Source organism: Cricetulus griseus, chromosome 6 (assembly GCF_003668045.3).
Source record: "Cricetulus griseus strain 17A/GY chromosome 6, alternate assembly CriGri-PICRH-1.0, whole genome shotgun sequence".
In the NCBI taxonomy this organism is placed as follows: Eukaryota; Metazoa; Chordata; class Mammalia; order Rodentia; family Cricetidae; genus Cricetulus; species Cricetulus griseus.
The window spans coordinates 53047776-53067779 of NC_048599.1; the positions used below are offsets into that span (position 1 = coordinate 53047776).

General features: G+C 43.7%; 1 protein-coding gene across 1 annotated transcript in view; it reads left to right on the forward strand.

Moving 5' to 3' along the window:
- The first annotated feature begins 2216 nt into the window (after positions 1-2216).
- Fbn1 (fibrillin 1) overlaps positions 2217-20004 on the forward strand; it is a 217741-nt gene continuing 199953 nt past the window's right edge. The window contains exons 1-3 of the mRNA XM_027421965.2: positions 2217-2404; positions 12641-14846; positions 16709-17037. Of these exons, the coding sequence (XP_027277766.1) occupies positions 16874-17037 (164 nt within the window). The 5' untranslated portion in view covers positions 2217-2404; positions 12641-14846; positions 16709-16873. The remainder of the gene's footprint in view (positions 2405-12640; positions 14847-16708; positions 17038-20004) is intronic.

Sequence of the window (20004 nt, forward strand, 5' to 3'; positions counted from 1 at the left end):
GTAGTGCTTCTGTCCTTCCTAAAGTGGGACTCAGAGATCCAACTAGGGTCACTGAGCTTGGTGGTACCATCTTTGCCCACTGAGCCAGCTAAGAGGACCTTATCATCTCAATTCTACTATTTAACTCAGCTGGTACACTTTGTTTCCATTATTGGGTTCACCATTCTAGACTTTTCTCTGGTTCTTTCTATGGTATCTATTTCTCTACCTTCTCATTCATTATTAGCACACTGTCTTATATATTACTAAATTTAAGGCCTTCCCAAGTTATTCACTAAGACTTAGTCTCAAATAAAATAAAATAAAATAAAATAAATTGGGGAATATTTGATCTACTAATATTTTCTTTTTCTTCCCTCTTTAAAATTTAAATTAGAAACAATCTTGTTTTATATGTCAATCCAGTTCCCTCTCCCTCCCCCTCCTCCCCTGTCCCTCACCAAAACCCTATTCCATCCCCTTTCTGTTCCCCAGGGAGAGTGAGGCCTTCCATGGGGATCTTCAAAGTCTGTCACATCATTTGGAGCTGGGCCTAGACCCACCCCCATGTGTCTAGGCTGAGAGAGTATCCCTCTCGGTGGAATAGGTTCCCAAAGTCCAGTTGTCCACTAGGGATAAATACTGATCCACTACCAGAGGCCCCATAGACTGCCCAGGCCTCCTAACATACACCCATGTTCAGGGGGTCTGGGTTGGTCCTATGCTGGTTTACCAGCTATCAGTCTGGGGGCCATGAGCTCACCTTTGTCCAGGCCAGCTGTTTGTGTGGGTTTCTCCAGCCTGGTCTTGACCCCTTTGCTCATTACTTCTCCCTCTGCAACTGGATCCCAGGAGTTTGACAGCTGTGGCTGTCTGCTTCTGTTTCCATAAGCTACTGGATGAAGGCTCTAGGATGACATATAAGGTAGGCATCAATCTCCTTATTAGGGAAGGGCATTTAAGGTAGCCCCTCCACTATTGCTTAGATTCTTAGTTGGGGTCATCCTTGTAGATCTCTGGACATTTCCCTAGTGCCAGATTTCTCTTTAAACCTATAATGGCTTCCTCTATTACATCTCTTTCCTTGCTCTCCTCTATTCTTCCCCTGACTCAATATTCCTGCTCCCTCATGTCTTCCTCTCCCCTCCTCTTTTCCCCTTCTCTTTCTCCTATTTCCCTTTCCCATCCCCCCATGCTCCCAATTTGCTCAAGAGATCTTGTCCCTTTCCCCTTCTTCAAGGGACCACATATGTCTCTCTTACCTGCTGCCATGTTAGGGCCTCAAGTAACACACAGAGGTTTATATTAGTTACAATGCTGATGGCCAATGGTTAGGATTTCTTATATGCTTTCTCTGTCTTAAGTATCAACCACAGCCATTAATCTATATATTTATAAAGACTTATCATATGGAGGACACTGGCGGCATGGGTCCTCTTCCCAGGATCACATGGTGGCTCCACAGAGAAGAGAGGAGGAGGAAGAGAGTGATTTCTTGTTTGTCCCTGCTTATATTCTGAGTCTGCCTGCTATTTCACTCCCTGCCTGAATCACAAGACTTCTCTTTACTACATTTCCCAGAATCCTCCTTGATTCCGAGTCCCATTTATCTTGTTTCCCTATTGGCCAACAGTGCTTTATTCAACAACCAATAAGATAAACATACACAGAAGGACTTTACCCATCATCTTCCTTGTTTCCTAGCTTCTCTGGTGGTGTGGATTGTAGGCTGTAATCCTTTGCTCTATGTCTAATAGCGATATATGAGTGAGTACATACCATGTTTGTCTTTTTGTGACTTGATTACCTACTCAGGATGCTTTCTTCTAGTTCCATCCATTTGCCTGGAATTTCATGATTCTGTTGTCCCCCCTCCCCCGCTGAGTAGTGTAAATGTACCACATTTTCTTTATCCATTCTTCAGTTGACAGGCATCTAGGTTGCTTCCAGTTTCTGGCTATTACAAATAATGTTTCTATGAACATTGTTGAACAGATGTCCTTGTTGTATGAATGTGCATCCTTTGGGTATATGCCTAAGAGTGGAATTTCTGGATCTTGTGGTAGACTAATTCCCATACTGATTTCCAAAGTGGCTGTATGAGTTTGCACTCCTACCAGCAGTGGTGGAGTGTTCCCCTTTCTCTACATTCCTAGACTCTGGTGGCATCATATTTATCTTTCTGTTGTTGAATGTGTTCTTATACTGTTGTGTTCCATCCTTTCTTCCAGAGGTACTGGTGGGGTCTCACCCTCTCTTGGTGGGTATGGGTCCAAGATTCTCTTCCGGTGGGTGCAAGCGGTTCCAATACTCTAATGGCTCTCCTCTTCCTGTGGGTGGAGGCAGAACCAGCAACAGCAGCAGACTCTGGATGTCCTGGTTCACCATTATCAGACCTCAGGAGGCTCTGAGCAGGGCACTAGAGGTGGGCCAGCATCCTCTACTTATATTTTCTGAATCAGTTTTTGTGAAGCTGTTTCTATCTCTCTCTTTAATGTTTAATAGATAAAAGTGTTTAATGCTTAGTGTTTAATGGATAATAGAACAGCTATAGAAAAGAGAACAAAAATTCAGGAAAAACTACAAAATGAGTATATTAACAACGTCTATAAATGATCAGAGACCAAAATTAAATGTATCAATAAATGATGTTGTCATTGAAGGTCTGGTGAACACAGGTACAGGTGTAATAATTGTTTCACCAGAATCTTGGCATGCAAAGTGGCCTCTTCGGAAGGTGAATGTTCAACTGTTAGGGACTGGAATTTTATCTCAGATAAAACAGAGTGCGAGATGGGTTGAATGTATAGGGCCGGAAGGATAGAGAGGAAAATTAAAGCCATATGTTGCTAATATTGCAATGAATTTGTGGGGATGTGATTTGTTACAGCAATGGAATACTCAGACTAACATTCCCCCAATCTTAGAAACAAACCCTAAATTAACATATGTGTCCAGAAAAAAATATAAGAAGGTATTATAAAGAACAATTACTAACTATCGAGGTTGTGCAAGAACAGGACACAACAGCTGCTGATCTTCCAAAAGCACCAGCAGCCCTACCTTTAAAATGGTTGATAGACAAACTTGTATGGGTTGTGTAATGGCCTTTAATAACAGACAAACTGCAGGCTTTAAAAGAGCTTGTACATGAACAACTAAATGCTCAGCATATTAAGGAATCAAACAAATCCTTGGAATTCACCTGTATTTGTTATCAAGAAGAATTCTGGAAAATGGAGAATGGTAACAGATCTAAGAACTGTTACTAAGGTGATTCAACCAATGGGTGTTATGAATGTTTCTGCTCTGGCAGGTCACACTACCCTTCTCAGCCCCAAAGCAACACAAGGACACTATATTAGTTTTAAAGCTGTTGGCCTCTTGCTAAGATTTCTTATTCTTAATTATTAACCTATTTCTATAAATCTAAGCATTTCCATGTGGTCTTATCTTACTGGGGAAAGCCAGACCTGAAACTCCTTTGCCTGCTACATTGTGACTGCTCAGCCTCTGCGTAGAGAAGACAAGAGCATGATTTCCTGTTTGTCCCTGCTAACATCCTGTTTCTGCCCAGCTATTTCCCTTCCTGTCTACCTATACAGAGTGCCATAACTCTATGGTTAGCCAGTAGCAGTTTCTGCCCAGCTATGTCACTTCCTGGCATCACATGATAGCTCCTCTTTACCTACACTTCCCCAAATCCTCCTCATCTCCTAGCCCCACCTATCTTGCTGCCCTATTGGCCAACTGTGTTTTATTCATCAACCAATAAGATAAACATATACACAGAAGAACATCCCTATCAAATGGGCTCTTTACAATCTGGAATTCCTTTGCCTTCTCTATTGCCTAAAGCATTGCCTCTCATAGTTATCGATTTAAAAGATTGTTTCTTTAGTATTCCTTTTTTTAAAAAAAAAGGCAGAGAAAAATTTGCCTTCACAGTGCCTACTTAGAATGATTCTTAGCCTGCTAAGAGATATCAATGGAAGGCTCTCCCACAGGAAATGTTAAATAGTCTCACCCTGTTCCAATATTTTGTACAGCAGATATTGGAAATAAAGCATAAGCAATTTCCTTAATCTATAGTTTACCATTACATGGATGATGACATTTTACTATTTGATTCAAATGTAGATACTTTAGAAAGAATGTTTGAAGAAGAAATTTTTGCCTCATTGAGAATTACCAATTGCTCTTGAAAAAATACAAAGAGGAGATTCTATTAATTATTTAGGCTATAAAATAAGTGTACAAAAAATTAGACCCCAAAATGTACAAAATAGGAGAAATCAATTGCAGACTCTTAATGACTTTCAAAGATTTCTAGGAGACATTCCCCATGTACAGAACATTATTGGTATAAAACCCTATGAAATGATTAATTTAAACAAAATCTTAGATGGTGACAAGGACTTAAATATTTCCAGGGAATTAACAGCTAAAATGGCTAAAGCTGAGAGAGATTTGGCTTTGGTGGAAGAGGAATTTCAGATTGCACTTGTGGACTGTGTGGACTCAAAGCTTAACTGCATCCTAGTCATATTACCCTCTAAGCATTCCCCTACAGGAACTTTAATGTAGAGGGAAGATATTATCATAGAATTGATCTTTTTATCACATAAATTGAGTAAAAACTTAAAAACTTATGTAGAAAAGATATCTGAGTTGATTCTAAAAAGGAAAATTGAGACTTCATCAATTAGCAGGAATAGATCCATCAGAAATTGTAGTTTTTATAATTTTGTAATTATAATTAGTATAATTTATAATTTTACTAATGATGAAATTTACAAATTATGGGTAGAAAAATGAATCCTGGCAAAGAGTTTGTAGTAATTTTTTGGAGAGATTAACAACAATTATCTCCAAAGCAAGAGACTTCAACTTACAAGGAAAACTAACTGGATCCTTCCTTGCAGTGTATGGGAAACACCAACAACTAGAGCCCCTACATTCTATACTGATGTAAATAAATCAGGAAAGGCAAGACACAAATCAGAAAATTTAAGTAAAGTGGATCTAAGTTCTTATAATTCTGTTCAAAGTCACTAAATCCAGTTTTCTTTTCAGGATCCCCTAAAGATACCGTTGCCCCCAGACAGTTGATGAAGAAACTCCATATGGAGTTTACTTTCTTTGTGGTAAAAGTAAGCCACAGGGCAAGAACGTGCCATTGCCTCGACTGCTGACAATATGCTGTCCAACTTGGACAAACAGGACACAAAAGAGAGTGCGTGCAAAGCTTTCCAAGACAAGGCAGGACAGTCCTTCAAAATCCTGCTTCATAGAAAAATCTGTCAGATAGGCTAGGCCTGTAGTCTGAAAATGGCTGCCCAATGTTGCAGAAGAGCCTTAGGCTGTCCAGGCAGCCAGCTGTTTCTGTCATTTCACACACGTTTTGGAAGTCGCTTGCTCACACTTCCTGTTTACTCAGTTAATATTATTTCCTTCTTGGGTTTCTGAGGGAGTTGAAAACTAGATGCTAAGTTTTCCTTGTTTGCCAGACTCAGAAAATAAACTCACTAAAGAAATGTAAAGTATAAAAGGCTGAGAGACGTTAAAAGATAATGTGATAATGCAAATTAGAATAGAAAGTTAACTTAGACTCAAGACTTTGGATTTACCAAGATGGAATAGATAATGAAGTATTTTCTCTGAATTTGTCAAATGCAAATTGACTAGACCCTGCTAATGTGCTTCTTGCCTGTATAGATTATATATACTTATTGTGCATGGCTTTTCTTTTATTAGTTACAGCTTTCTTTCTTTTTTGTATTAGACAAAAAGGGGAATTGTGGTGATATATTGTTTACAATCCAATAAAGCCACTGAAGATCAGAATGCAAAGCCAGACACACTAGACAGCCATAGAAACTGGGCGGTGGTGGCTACACCTTTAATCCCAGTACTCAGGAGACAGAGGCAGATGGATCTCTGTGAGTTCTAGACCAACCAGGACTACATGAGAGTGAATTAGTCTAAAAGAGTAACAGAGTTTGTGCTTTTAATCCCTGCACTAGAGAGGTATATCATCTGAGATTCAGCTAAGACAGTATCTCTATTTCAGCCTTGGTAGAGGTAAGAGATATTGGTTGGCTACTTTGCTTTTCTGATCTTCAGCTTAACCCCCAATATCTGTCTCTGGGTTTTTATTATTTTTGCTTCAGTGGCCAGGAGCTATTGAACCAGGGCCTCATGTTTGCCAGGCAACTACCTTTTCACTGATCTACATCCCAGCCTTGTTGAAATACTTTTAATTACAAGTTTTATTCCTCTAAAGGTTTCCTTAGCCTTTTTTTTACTATGTTTTTATTTATTTGGTAATTTTTGCCTTTCAAGAAAATTTTCTCACTCCATTTAAGTTGTCATATTTATTGCTTATGTATGTAGGACTTTTAGTAATATCCCCACTTTGATTTCTGATATTGGCAATTTATGTTTTATCTCTTTTTAATATTGAAGTGTTGATTATCCATAGCAGGCTTTTAGGAATGTAAAAAAATATCGTGCCCCGCCCTCAGGGCGTCATCTTGGGTTAGGTTAGGCAGTTCCCTGTGGCCAGTGTAGTGTTCAATGAGGGACACAGCTGGGAACTGTTAGCAGTTAATAGCCCAGGAGATGGGGGATGGGCTCCCAGGCACAGCCGAACAGATCTTGGCAAAGAACAGCATTATCTACTTAGGAAAGAAAACACATTCTGAGTGTGAGATAAGGCTTGAGTAAAAGCAGGGTGCTAAACAGAAAGGGATCTGTAGAAACATAGAGTGGGACTTGGTGGGGACCAGAGGGCAGAGAAATAACTGTGGACAGGGTCCAACTTGGGTTCCCTGGGTCACTATGGGAGCAAAATAGTAACAAGTCTCCCAAACTAACCACTGCTAATGTCTGCATCCATTATATCATGCTAATACACACATAGGTAACAGAAATAGACCTTTCTTTCTTTCCTCTCTTTCTTTCTTTCTTTCTTTCTTTCTTTCTTTCTTTCTTTCTTTCTTTCTGTCCTTTTGATTTTGGGGAGTTTGCATTGATTTTGATTCTGGGTCATATGCATGCCTGCCTGGCAAGTGCTATACCATGAGCTGCGTCCCCCAGCTCTTTACACTTATTTTAGGATGGGGACTCATTACATGACCCAGACAGGCCTTGAACTTGCAGCCCTCCTATCCCTGCCTCCAGAGTACCTGGAGTCATATGAGCCTGTACCACATCCATATTCATTTTTACTCAACAAATATGAAGTGTATTTCTAGGTACCCAGCCATCAGGAATTCTGTTTAAAATTTCTTGGTGTGTATTCATTATACCAAACAGCGGGGTCCCTTAGGAGATTTTCCTATGGGTTTGTCATGTACTTTGACTCCATTCATCAAACTCTTGACAGTAATTCCAATATAGACTCAAATCTTCAATTGAGAACTCAAAATGTACCTATGCGACTGTGTATTTTAGGCTAGTTTTAAACAAACAATTCTCTCTTCAAAGGAAAAACAACACCTTACTCTGATTGATAGTCTGTTTGGGTACCCACAGGCAGCTGTAGTATTTCTCATTCACAGGTTATGCAGAAGTGGACATGATACAAAACAATACCTTATCACTTCCCCTTCCCCTTTTCTATGGTTCCAAGTAGAGACATGTCTGTCTTTTGTATCTTGCTCCTAGTCTTGGCCAGCAGTAGAGGCTGTTTCTGATATTTGCAGAGTGTCCCTCCTTTCCTTCATAATTACTCAAAATTTCTACCCCTTACCATCAGAATCTGAAACTCAAAGAACAAATTTTGGCTGTCAAGATGGTCTTCTCTTCCAGGTCAGTTTGCAGGATTAAAATATAAATCAAAATACGGGGGAATGCAACTAGAAATTAGCTGGTAAATATAATTTACAGATGCTTCACACAGCCAAATCCCAAGCCCCTCTACAAACACAGCGTCGCCTCTGTCTACTGGCAAAGTTGACATGTTTTTCTGCCGGCTGCCTTTCCTCACTAGGATCCCCTCAGAACGGCCATGGGCCCAGGGCGGACTCATCGTCTTCCTTCCAAATTCAGTTTCTCCCGCCTGTATCTCCTCCCCGTTGCTGTCTGTTCCCCAGACAGCCAGTTTCAAATGTGTGTCAATGTTGGCTTTCCCCTGTCCGTAGCTTCTCAGATTTAATTATTCACTCAGCCATCACGGCTCTACTGTGAAATTGAACTATAATTTCCCATTCTCTTTTGCTGTGTGCTGTCACATACTTGGAGGACATTCTTACCACTAAGTCTCAATGCTGGATTCACTTTCTTCCCCTTTTCTTTCTTGGTGTGAGATATGTGCTCAAATGTTCACGAGTCTGTCTGTCTGTCTGTCTATCTATCATCTATCTACCCATCACCTATCATCTATCTATATATCTGTCTATCTATATATCATCTGTTTATCTATCTATCTATCATCTATTTATCGATTTGTTTATTCATTCACTGTTTATAGATAGAATCTTATGTAGCCCAGGCTGTCCTCAAACTGGTTCTGTGCCTGAGGATGACTGTTACCACATGTTCTTCCAGCCTCTACCTCCTATCTGCTGGGATTATAGGCAATCTGCCATCAGACCCACCTGTCATGTTCTAAATTGTTTTTTAAAGTATATGTATTTTATTCACCTACTTTTATGTATGTGCACATGCACTCGTGCTGTGGCATGCCCGCAGAGGTCAGAGAAGAACTTGTGGACTAAGTTGTCTCTTTATACCGTGTGGGGCCTGGGGTTTGAGCTCAGGGTGTCAGGCACCTTTGCTCAATGAGCTGTCTCCCCAGCTCTCTGAATTCCTTAGTGATGTGTATTTCCCTACATTCTTCAATCTTCTGGCCTTGACCCACTTATAATCGTCTCTCATTCTTTCTTCGCCTTTATGAAAGCCATCTGGTGTTGTCCCTGGATTTGGCCTTCCCTTGTATAAAAGCCCTTCTTCCTGAGAGAGAGGAAGGTTCTAATGTCCAGCTGTAAATGATTTCTTCAAGTTGTCATCCCTCAGCTCTCCCCACCCCCAGACATTCTTCTGGTCCCAGGGCCACAGTGTTATCATTCTCCTTCTGAACATCTAGAACTCAGACCCTCTGCCTGCTTGTATTTATTGCCTCAGATTATTATCCCCAACTCCAGCTTGTTCTGACTCTCTATTGTTTTGCTAGACTGATGATGAGCACATGCCAGGCAAGAGTTCTACCACCAAACTACACACCCAACTTTCCTTTTACTATTTATTTGTAGACAAGATCACACTAATCTTCCCAGGCTGGCCTTGAACTTACTTAGAAGCCCAAGCAGGGCTTGAATGTGTGCTCTTCCTGTCTCCACCACACAAGTAATTGGGTTTATAGGCCTACACTAGTAGACCTGATTTTGGTGCCCATTTTCCTCATGTCCAGGCTTAAAAATATATTAGATGCCATTATGATCTCGGTAGACCCCAGACTGAGCTTTTTCTTTTGTGAAACAAATGGTAGAAGATGAGAGAAGAGGTAATACCATGATAACCAAGGGCTGGTAGCTGGATGGACAGGCTGAGTAGGAGACAGGGCAGCATCAGTGAGGAGGCCAGGATGTAAGCAGGTGAAGAATTGGTCTGAAAGAATTGGAGGGAGGTGTGAGGGCAACTTGATGTTTCTACAGCAAAGGATAAAATCTCCCTGTGAACTCGTGAAGACCATGAAGGCCTTCTCCCTTGCAGCCAAGGCCTTTAGTAAAGATGGTTTACCACCTTTTCCCCTTCAGCTAAGGCCTTTGGTGATGATGGCTTACTGCCTTTTACATTTTGGGTAAGATTGTCAGATGTTTTCTCATTAAAACATCCTGTTTCCTTTTGATGTGACACTGTGTGGAGATAGGGGAAGATAAGAAAGGCATTCTCTCCCTCCTCTTCTCTTTCCTCTTCTCCCCCCTCATCATCTGTTTTTTGGGGAACAATGTCTTGCATTGATTGATAGCTTGTGGGTGTCATGCACTATTATGAGTTTAAAAAACTCATTGCTAAGTTGGCTGTTTTCCTATGACATTCTCAAACCTTTGTATCTCTTTTTATTCAGTTCCTTTGAGCAGGTCTAAACCCCAGATTTCTATATCTAGATATCCACAAACCCAGATTCCCAAGGCATGGAAGACATGGAATAAGTGTTGGTGTATCTTAGAGACATGTGTGTGAGACTTCATCAAGCTGGCTAGTTCACCTTGAAGCTACCTACCCATAGCTCCAATGTCCACTGAAATCTTAAGCCTCATATTTTCTTGAAGGGGAAACAAAATCTCCTACAAGAGAAATGTAGGCCATAGATCAGTAGCTGGGCAAGGGTCTGGTCTTCTGTCCCTAGTCCCAGATTTGTTCTAGCCCTTTTCATGAGGTTGACTTGAGATGATGGGAAACATTTTCCAGCATTTCCAGACTCTCCCCACACCCTATTCTATCACTCTGGACACTTCCCAGGGGTTTATTATCTGTGGAAAGATACCCAGTATGATGTCATAAGTATGGTGGCTAGAAGAATCCTGCAGAAACTGAGCAAGATCAAGTTATAGTATAGACAGCTTAAGGTCCAAATGAAACACAGGGGAACAAATTAAGACTATTAAATTGTGTCAATTATGATAGAAAATAGTTGAAACAGCCAAGCTTTAATAGATGTGAGAAACACAAATGAAGACTGTCAAAGACATCCCTCATCAACATAGGTGGGTGCATGGTGGTACTTACAGTTAAAATGTAGAATTTAAAAGAAGGAACATGTTTAGGCTTTTTCTTTTTAATTTTTTTTTTGGCTTTTGAGTTTTCAAGACATTGTGTAGTTCTGGCTGTCCCTGCAACTCCCTCTGTAGACCAGACTTGCCTCAAACTCACCGATGTGCATCTGCCTCTGCCTTCTGAGTGATGGGATTTAAGGTGTGCTCCACCACTTCCTGGCCACATTGAGGCATATTGTTTAGAAAATTGTTATCCCTGTCTTTGCAGTGAATGGCCTCAAAATCCAGAGGCTGCGAACACTCCATTTTTATTTTTTCATAATTTCTGTGGGTCACAATTTGAGCACTGCTTCACCAATTCTTTGACTCTCAGACTTCCATTGGTTGGGGTCACAGTGGCATCTGAAGATGCCCAAGCTCCTCATGTGATCCCTAGAAAGAACACAGCTCCCAGAAAGGCCATGCACTGGGAACATGGGGTTCTCAGTGACTGTGTGGCTTTTTCAGTTTTGTGCTACTGGGACTTTATAGGTCAGTTCACAATGAGACAGCTGACTCCATCAGTGTGACTAAGAAGAAAAGCAAGAAGAGAAGAACAACATGGAATCTGTAATGTAACATGAGAAGTGACATCCCCTCACTTCTGCCTCACTGGGAGGAGAAGAGATTCAACAGGTCCAGCCCAGGCTCAGGGGGAGTGGATTATCCCAGGGCATGAGTACCTGGGTGGGATTTTTGGAGGCCATTTCAGAGGCTTCTGCACAATGACTTTGTGCCTGGGAGGAGTAGGTGGAGGCGTCCAGCAGGAACTTGGACATCTGCATTGAAAGCTCCAGGGATACTCTGGGGTGGAGATACAGATTTGGGACTTAATAGCATGTTATAAGCAGGGGGTGAAATCATGGGAATAGATAAAGTCAGCTAGGAAAAAACATTTTTTATATCCACTAATTACTAGTATCCACTAATTACTGTTAGGAGAAAATTGAGATTGAAAGTAAAAACAGATGTAGACAAAGATACTGTTGCTAGCAGAGACTGCCTCACTCCTAACTTAGCTAGACTTTCAGGTTGATGGCAGTAGGTTAGGTATGCATTTTCTGGTATAAAGAGACTATTATTAGGATCCTGAGAAAAAGTTCATTCTCTATTAAACTTTCTTAATGTAGGTGACTAATTGAAACCCAGGGGAAACTGAGTGAAGTTTTCCTCTGTTAGTTTGAACACAGAGGTCAGATGGACCTCAATTCTTCCAGGTCTCAGTGATGGAGATAATAAATATTCATGTGGTGTGATTAATCACAGTCATTTAAGGAACGATACCCACGGGTCCACAGTAGCCTGCTGCCCTTCATAAACACTCAGCCCAGGGTGTGTCCCAGGGAAGGATGGGAAAATACCTCATCTGTCTCCTCTGGCCCCAATTCTTTCCTTCTTTTCTGCCTTTGCCTCCTTCTCCTCTCCTGTGTCTGGAATGTTCTCCCAAGACAGTTCTGTGCAGCCAAACCCTACCCTCCTTCAAGGCACCACTCAAATCCCATCTCGTCCATTAAATCTTCCTGACCAGACTAGTCATCCTACCCCACCCACCCCTCGCCCCTCTGGGCCCCTGTTTTGGTGACACACGGCTTTGGGAGGATTCTTCCAGCCATTTTCTGTGCTTGCCTTTGTCTTCCAGTCCAGGTACTGGTAAACTACTTACTTGAAACTCTTACTTCAAACGGCTGTTTTCAAATACTTGTGAGCTGTAAGACACTATTTTACTTCTACATCATTGAAAAAGATCATCAGAATGCTTCATTGCCCATGAAAAGTAAATGAAACTCAAACATCAACCAAGTTCCACAGATAAAATTTGAGTTTTTGCCTATAAAATGTTTGGAGAAATTTACTTTTCTTTGCCACTCAGTTTACTGTTTGCCATTTTTGGAATGTTGCAGATATGGAGTCCCTTCCCCTCTTCTGTGAGAAGGTGAAGCACCCTGGGAAGGATTTTTGGTGGCATCTGCAGGATGGACCATGGTGTGGTACACAGAGTTGGTGTTTAGTAAACATGTGTTGAATGGCACTCAGCAAGGATGTGTTTTTAATTTGTGATGGATCCAATGTTATATCCCTTATTGCTGGCCAGGCCTCTTCTTTATTCTCCTCTGCTGTTGGGCTGGTATCTGTTATGTCTGGTAGAAAAAAAATGACAGGCAATACCAGGGTGGGACCCAGAACTCATGGAAAACACAAGTGAAATGAAGACTGGGAAATGGAGCTTTTGTTTTGGGTGGAGAGGAACTGTTTGCTTTGGGGGATTGAGGTAATGAAAGTTATTTCAATAACATAATTCAACAGTTGTACATGCTCTTTGCCAGAAGTATGTCGAGGCGAACCCCACCCAGGGACCACCATCTTCAACTTGCAAAGGTTAAGCCTGAAGTGTGAACAAATTCTCCTCTCTGTTCTGCAGAAGACAAAACTATAGAGACCCTGTGGTTATTTATGACTATGTAAGAAGTATCACAGGGACAAAAACTTGTGGGAATGGAGAAAAGTAAAAATAGTTGTTAGATTGGTGTGATTATAGGAAGGTACTTAAAAACTAAGTAGTTAAAATATTTCTCTAATACAGGAAAGTTCTGAAAAATGATGAAAAGATAAACAGTCTCATGCTTGATAGGGTGTTTAGCAGGTAGTGATTGCCTTTGGTCAGATTGGTTATATGACTAATGAACTAAGTAATAAAATGTAGACCATATAAATACATACATTGGCTTTTGGTCAACTTAGTTTTACTTGAAGATTCATTTCATTCACTCCTAAGGAAGCCGTGGGACAACTGAGGCACCACCAGGTCCGATCAAGGCTCTGTCAGTGGCTGGAAATGTGTTGTTCTTTTTCTTTAGTTCAGGGAATCGCAAGAAGAATGGGCTGAGGGTTTAAAGCTACCGTCATATCACTATCTAGAAAGGAAATCCGTTGGCTCATTTGGCAAATATTTATGGATCCGATCCGTCTTGTAGAAAATGTTGTCCCATGTGGAAGTCCTGAGGAGGAGGTATTGAAAGCGAAAGACAGGCACACTGACTGCTGCAGCCCTTGCCAGTCCTCCGCTTACTGGGGAGAACTTAGTAGTCCTGAGATACATGGACTACCCTTGTTGGGGTTTGTTCTGTGCAGCCTGGGCAAAAGCCCTGCATCCAGCTGTTCCCATCCATTATGTTGCTGAGTAGCAGCCTCCAAGAGAGGATCACCTGAATCCACAGAAAAGAGAGAGGATCACCTGAATCCATAGAAAACTGCAGTTTCCAGAACGCACAAGTGTGCAGAACAGTGGTCATAGCGGTCAGGACAAAAATCCTCCTTGACTTTCAGAAGTCTTGGTTCTTCTGGCCTATGATTACTCTGATGGGATCCCTTTACCACCCATAAAAATCTCTGCCACCTCTTTGTATCTAAGGAACTTTGAAAAATATCCATGTTAAGGTCCACCACAGACTAAAAACAGAACCCCTGGGTCCTCATGTCTGATCGTGTGTGTATATATACATATATATGTATATATTTCCTAGGTCCTACTGTGTCTATAGTTCCGAACCCTTGCTCTCTCTATAAGTAGTCATCGTGCCTTAAAAGGGTTTGCTGACACGTTCTCAGGGAAGCCTTCCTATCCGCCCTGGCTTAGGTCTAGTCACTCGCACATATACCCTCTAAGCAATGCCCTGTATGTGTTCATTTGAGCTAGTATTTGTTTCAAGCTGGCCTTCCTTGCAGCCCACCTGCTGTTTGAATAGCCTGAAACTCCTGGCTTACTTGCAAGTAATTCTGAATCATTCAGTGACCAGGTGGCGTGGATGGTGTTCAGTATCTACTTCTTGAATGAATGGTTTGTTATTACAGTGTGTGTGTGTGTGTGTGTGTGTGTGTGTGTGTACAAGTATGTGTGCTAGAATGTGCTGAGTACATCAATTAGAGGGCAGCATTCCGGAATCTTTTCTTTCCTCCCATCATGTAAATCTTGTGATAGAACTTAAATCGTCAGGCTTGGAGCTTGATCTGCTGAGCCATCTCCTAGTCCTTGAATGAATGATTCTTTACTCAATTGAGGATGTCTGATCAAATCTCCAGTTCATGGATCTGCTAAGAGGATTTTTGGAGGTAAGAATTTAACCAAGCCAGACAATATGTTTAAAGAATTGTGAATTTAAATCAGTGTTTTCATCTTCCAATTCATGTCTCCAGGCAGTGCAGTGAAGCCATCATCATGAGGTGTGTGGTCCATTCAGAAATGAAGATCATGTTGCCTCGATTGCTATAATCTCATATCTGAACACAAAGTTGAAAACAAGAAAACTCCCCTTCAATAAAGATGCATGCATTCTTAGGGGGCCTGTTTGTCCTGTGCATGGCAGTTGGTGATCGGAGTCCCTGGTGTCTGCAGCTGAGTTCAATTGGATTCCCAGACCAGCTAAACAAGTGCAAGCAACATTTGGGCACTAATGCATTCTCATTCTCTATCTCTGTCTCTCTGTCTCTCTGTCTCTCTGTTTCTCTCTGTGTGTCTCTGTCTCTGTGTGTCTCTGTGTCTCTGTCCTCCCTCTCCCCCCCCTCTCTCCTCTGTATAGTGCATGTACATGTGAAAATAGGGTTCTTCCAGGAAACCTCAATTTTAACCGAGGGTTGGACAAGAGGATTTCGGAACGCCCAAATCACAGTCCGGGACTCAGTCTTTTGCCTAGGCGAGAGGCTTGCGTGAGCCTCGGAAGAACCACTCCTCCAGTGGATTCTTGACATTGACAAGCCCCTTCCTCCACCAACCCGTTGGCTGGCTCTGTGATGGTGGTCTTTCAGTATGCTTTTCCTGAGCCTTTAGGCCTACAGTTTCTCCTCCTTGCGGAACAGCAAAGGCACAGGAACCTGGGCCCCCGAAGCGAGGGTCACTGCCACAGGGCCTCCTGGGCCTCGGTGGCCAAGGTGTCTAGCATGCGATGCATTTTCGGTGCAGGTGGCACAGCTCTCTGCACTTCTGGTCGCGGGAGTCTCGGGTCTAGACTCCCAGCCGCAGAACGGTCCAAACCGCTACTCCACTTCTTCCCATTTTCTCGCTTCCCCACCCTGGGACGGAATATCCCGGCCTGGCAGGACTGGATCACCTCCGCCTCCTCCCACAGCGCTGATCCTGCGAGTGAGGGAGGCCCCGGACCCGGGCGGTGGCTGGCAGAGGGGAGTGGAAAGGGAGGATGGATGGGGCCGGGGGTGGGGTGGTAATGGGGGAGGTGGGGGTGTCATTTTCTTTTTTCTTCCTTTTTTTTTTTTTTTTTTTTTGAAAAAAGTATTTCTCTCGCGAGAAACCGCTGCGCGGACGATACTTGAAGAGGTGGGAAAGGAGGGGGCCGCGGAGTTGGGGCAGAGACTGTGGGTGCCACAGGCGGCCACGGCTGGGACAGCTGCGGAGCAGAGCAGCCAACGCCGCCTGGGAGTCCGAGCCGCTGGTCCAGTGGGTGTCGCGGGGTTCCACCGGGGTCAGGAGGGAGCCGGGGGCTGGAGGGACGTTTGCGCCGCACCTAGGGAATGAGGCCGGGCAGGGTGAGGGGCTGTCCTAAGCATCTGCTGCTGGCCCTTTCTGCCTGACAGCTGCAGGACCCGGGGCTGGGTGCCCGGCTGCTCCACGTTGGATGCTGGGGTGTCTGGGCGGAGAGGACCCTGTTTTGGGAAGGGTCAGCCCTCACCGTGGCGCGCAATCAATGCCATTAAGATGGTGTAGGCAGCCGGCTCGCGGGACTCTTGGGCTCCCTGGGGACACGGTACTTGGCGCCGAGAGGCCGCAGGGTCCGAGGATCCCAGTCGCCTGGCTCTGGCTCTGCAGCCAGCCGGGATCGAACGGTCCTCGCTCATCCCAGTAACTGCGCCACGCGCAGGCGGTGCGCGGGCTGGGCTCGGCGGCGGGGACTGAGAGCTCCAGCATCCCAGAGCCCTGAGTGTTTCCCCCTGCCCGCCTTGGGGACTTGTCTGTGTTGCAGGGCGAGGGCTGCCCGAAGTGGGAGCAGCGTCGGGAAGAGAAAGCGGTAGGAGCCAGGCGAGGATACCCCTGCGGCGGGACAGCAGGACCAGCGGGACCCCGGAGGCTCGGGGCGCTGGAAGGCGCAGCGGCATCGGCGACGGAGTGAGTGGCGGCCGGCGGCACCATGCGGAGAGGCGGGCTGCTGGAGGTCGCGCTGGCGTTCACCCTGCTCCTCGCGTCCTACACGAGCCATGGGGCGGACACTAATCTGGAGGCTGGGAACCTGAAGGAGACCAGAGCCAACCGAGCCAAGAGAAGAGGTGGCGGAGGACACGATGCACTGAAAGGGTAAGAGAAGCAAGCGCTCAGCTGCTTCGATGTGCCTCCCCTTGCCCTTCTTGGGACTTTAAGATTCATAGCAATTGACAGGGCCGGTTTTGGCCGGTAGAGGACCCTGGGTGAGACCTCCTGGCGGGTCAGCCTGGAAGTGCCAAGGTTCCTTGGTCATCACTACTCGTTCAGATAAATCTCCTTGTTCCTGCCCCAGAGGAGAGGTCCTGGCTAGAGGGAATCCTGGGCCATTGTTGAGGCAGATTTGGGGAGGCGAGAAAGGCTCCTTGTGGAAGAAGGGGAGGAGCTGAAACCCAGAGAAAGGGAGAAGCCCACTGCTTTTGCTGCATACCAATGGCAGTGTGCAGGCAGAAGTGCTTTCTGTGTGGGTACCAGCTGTTTGGGAGACAGCAAGGAAAGGAAGACTCCAGAGACTGAGCGAGACAAGACGCATGGCCAGGAGATGGCCCTCTCCTAAGTCATGCTCATGAAAACCAGGGCTGTGCACTCCCTTACAGAAAAATCTACTCTGGAAGTCTGCGGGGCAAAGGATTCTGAGAACTAGCATCTGGGCTCTGTGAGCTCTGCATGTCCCTGCTGGAGTAATGTCCTGTGGCTGGCCTTAACCGGGTGTTGATGTGGTGGCTACTTGGAAAACCCTTGTACCGCCAGCTTCCCACGCCCTAGTGTTGGAGCAATTTAAATCAGACAGGTTGGCTGTCTAAGGCTTGGCAGTTTCGGGAGCAGAAGGAAGACAGTCTCTGAGATTAAGTTCAAGTCTCTATAGACGTGGGAAGATGGAAATACATGGTCACTTTTCTCTCCCTTGGAGGAACCTGCTCAGCGATCCCAGGCAGTGCGTTTGCTAAGGTTTCTTGTCATTCTCAGGGGTTTTTCCCGGAGTGGTCTGTAATTTAGGTGGCCCTGGATGACAAGATGAAGGTGTTCACTGGAATGTGTGTGTGTGTGTGGGGGGGGGGGCTGTTTTGTGTATACATAGTGAAGCTTGTGTTTGTATGGCTTCAGTACAAGAAGCAGAAGTGGGGTGTATGGAACAGTTTTGACTCCTTGTCTGGATAAGGGACCAGATGAGCATCAGTGCTAAGCACTTAGGCCGTGGTTGTAATTTTGTAATTGTTTGATCCCAGAAAATGGCTAAAAATCAGTTCTGTCTTGACCTTTGTGGGAAACAGACCCAGAATTCCAAGATTGGCAACAAAATCTACTGATCCCCACCAAGCAACAGACAACTGTCACCCTGTGTAGAAGGCTTGTGGAGAGTTCAATAAAAGGGTGGAAAAGCTGATTTTTGACTCAAGAGGGCTTTGTTGGGTCAGCATTTTCCTTTCAAACATATATTTCTGCTGCACAATATCATCTTAGAATCTATTATGATAGCATTGCTCATATATACACAAACATGAGTGCATATATATATATGTGTGTGTGTGTGTGTGTGTGTGTGTGTGTGTGTGTGTGTGTATGTGCATGTGAGAGATTGTAGTTCTTATAGATCTTTTTTTGACACATGGCATTAGTAGAACAGCCATTATGAGAATTCCTAGTTCTTATGTTACCCATAAGGTTTTCTGTGTCTATCTCTGTGCATGGATGTGGTAAAAATAATTTTAAAGGATAGTCAATTAAAAGTTATTTCCCTCCTACTTTTCAGATACCTCACGTATTTTTGAGAAAATTATAGACATATACACATAGCCACATATGCATTGCATATTTGCATGACATATATCTATATGAATATATATGTGTGTGTACCTGTTTTTTTTACCATGTGCATGTAGTGTGTGTAATGTAGGCCTTCACTTTTCACACATCTTTAGTGTATCCATCTGTTAACTTGTGTTCTCTTGGTTTATAGATTCCCATGATACAGTGGGGTAGGTCCCAGGTGATAGCTCTTGAGATTATAATACATATTTTGCTATTAGCCACATCTTTCTGTGTACTTAAATGTATATGCATAAGCTTATATGTGGCACAAAGTAGTGCAACTAGAACTGCTGGATCAAAGTTTTCTTACAGATTCTAAACACACTCACTCTGACGCTGATTTGGAAATGTCTCTTTACTCACTGCCCCTAGTCTCCCATGATGGACCCATGCTGCACTGTGTAAATCATCAGAAGAGCAGGCTATGCATGCCTTTGCCCAGTTAGAATGTAAAGCTTCTATGTATGCTCACTAGTGTTGCCTAGTTCAAAACTAATCCCCGACTGCTGACAACTGCTCGTGGCTTTGATGGACATGCTGGGTTTCTGAAGTAGAGGTGGTTTCTAGTCCCTGAGGCTCATGTAAGGCAGGGACTATGACTTTTGACACCTTGCTGATATCCATGCCCTGTTGTCTGACATGCAGTATCTAGTCGCCTTTGGCCTTTCCTCTGATGGGACAGGTGCTGGCCTTAAGACCTGTGTTCTTTTACTGTCAGCTCCCTGCTCTGCAAACTGAGGGGCCTGTCTTCCCTCACTAGTTTGCCACCCTAGCTGGCTTCTCTCCTGCATCCCAGGGCAGGTGTTTTCTCCCCTTTTCTCTTCTCACTGGGCAGCAAAAGTTGTTCCACTGTAGAAATGTAAGGATCCTCAAAAATTTCCCCAGCTTTTGCTGTGTTTTCTTAGAGCAAGTTGCCAATTTCTGCTTTTACAGGAAATCCTCTATTTTTTTTTTTAAATTTAAAAAGATGGAATCAATGTGTTCCCCATTCACTCAGAAGAAACTATGTTTTTCTCAATTTTCCAGTGAAAATTTGCAAGTTTATTTATTTTTACATTCTATTTATTTATTGTATGTGTGTGTGCAATACAATGTGTGTGTATGTATGTGTGTGCGTGCATTCATGTGATGTGTGTGTGTGTGTGTGTGTGTGTGTGTGTGTGTGTGTGTGTACAGAGGACAACTTGCAGGCATCCAGTGATGTGTGTGTGTGTGTGTGTGTGTGTGTGTGTGTGTGTGTGTACAGAGGACAAC